Here is a 1,958-nt window from a genome sequence, read left to right on the forward strand (position 1 = left end):
GGTATAAATTGATGTCATGTTTAGGACTAGATGTAAAATAGGAAGTGTGCGCAAAAAGAGCTGAGCTATCTCTCAAATGTTTTGTTAGAGCAATAAAATTCAACAATTGCCCGTGTATACTCTGTGAACAGATTGAACGACGAAATTTTCACTCATTGTTGCTGGTGTGTGCCGGTAGAGAGCCAGATGGAGGTTGACTAGGCTCGTCAGGTTTACTTCTGGGTTAACGTTCACATAGCATTCGAAAAAGGCAGATGATGCGTTCCCAAACGCCTTTGATGCTGAATTGATGGAGACTGTGCCAATCGTGACCGCCTAAAGTCATACTTAACAGCAAGTACGACGGTAAACAAAATTTTCTTGCCAATGTATTGAGTTAAATAATATGAGAATACTAGTGGGGGTAATTGGTAAAATACCTCTACGGTTTAACGAGGAAGAAAGGGTGTCTGACGGTCGCTCTATTGAAACTGTTTGGTTAGTTATCAACCACAAAGTATTTGGAAATATTGCCTCAGTCTACAGCGATTTATAGTGACCAATTTTCGCAAGCTTTAAACGCCAAACACTGTAGCTGGGGGCTTTTTGAGTGGCCAACTAGCCGGAAAAAGTGAGGGTGTGAAAAGCTTCAGGGATGCCTTGTACCATCAGACTAAATAACGCGCTTCCTTTGGCGTCAATAACAGGGGCATAGGTTAGAGCGGAAAAACTTAGCGTGAATGTTTCTGACTTTGCGTCTTCTGGAGACTATGCATACTTAGCATACTGCCGCCACGCTTCAAGACGGAGAAGCCAGACCAGATTGCAGGGTTCAGCGAGGGAGATGAATGAGGAAAGGGTAGCGGTGCACAGTTTTGCTGAAGCTGGCCTGTTTGGAGTGGATGGCTCCGTGTCTAATGAGTAGAGCTGGTCATAGGCAAAGTCAGGGGGTTTGTCTAATTGGCAGCTTTGGTGTCATGGTATGCCTACTTGCATCCCTGCTGGAAGCCATTTCCTCTATAACGATCAAAAAATGTTTAAACAGGGGACAACATAGGTTCTGAGAGCAGACGATGCAAGCTCCTAAAGCTACTGCTCAAACAATGAACTCAAGGTTACGCTCCTGAGCCGATGAGTCTCTTTGAGCGACAAGAGCATGTAAAGTGATGGTCTCGGCAGGAACCGGCCCGGAGACGCAGTTAGCCTTGCCGATGAGTTCCACGTGATTCAGAGCTAAAGCAGCCTCTCGGATATGCATGTGGTGCCGTCAGGCGCCTTTGAAAAAAACGTTTGATGAGCCTATTCATCAAACTAACAGCGTCTGGAATAGAGATAAATGCTTTCTGGTAGTCGTCTACAGATTTTCACAGCCTCATGTCAAACATTAATTAAAAGCAGTCAAACGACCATCATGGGGCGTCTACATGTCGACATGCAGTGCTTTTCGTTGCAAAGCTACCAGAGAAATCCGATAAACACTGGTGGGTGCTCCGACGCTCCGACGCCTGACAACGAGCCATGATGACACGTGAAGACGTTATGACCGAGAAGCCGTTATTTAAGAACTTAACAAGTGACCTTGAGAGTGACCTTGACGGTGCATGGTGCAAGGTAGCCTGTGATCTCAGGTACAAAGAGACACCTTGTCGCCTTACACTGAATCGAGCCCGTGATTTTGGCAAATCTGTAATCGAAGTTGTCACGGGCCAAAATGCTGAGGCCTGATTCACTGTTAACACCAACATCAGCAACAAAAGTTTTGTTACTATCTCGCTTCTATTAAAGTGCATAAACAGGGAATAATTTTGCATTCCCGCGCATGCGGACAAACTAGCCAGCGGCTAGACGCACAATGTATTTTTCTGCAAAACCCCTGTAGCCGAAATGAAAACTTTAACGTCAAAATGTTGCACTTCTTTGCATATATGCGTAGACTGAAAACCCCCTCATCTGCCGTCATTTTTTTGCGATTTGTTTTA

At 45.0% G+C, this 1,958-nt stretch overlaps 1 protein-coding gene across 1 annotated transcript; it reads left to right on the plus strand.

The window, feature by feature from the left end:
• Positions 1–1,497: 1,497 nt before the first annotated feature.
• On the plus strand, positions 1,498–1,704 carry T265_05398 (hypothetical protein; the record flags this gene model as incomplete). The annotated part of the gene is made up of 1 exon (XM_009170396.1): positions 1,498–1,704. The coding sequence occupies one exon, from the start codon at positions 1,498–1,500 to the stop codon at positions 1,702–1,704; it is 207 nt and encodes a 68-aa protein (XP_009168660.1).
• Positions 1,705–1,958: the final 254 nt, after the last annotated feature.

Source organism: Opisthorchis viverrini (assembly GCF_000715545.1).
Source record: "Opisthorchis viverrini unplaced genomic scaffold opera_v5_101, whole genome shotgun sequence".
Lineage (NCBI taxonomy): Eukaryota > Metazoa > Platyhelminthes > Trematoda > Opisthorchiida > Opisthorchiidae > Opisthorchis > Opisthorchis viverrini.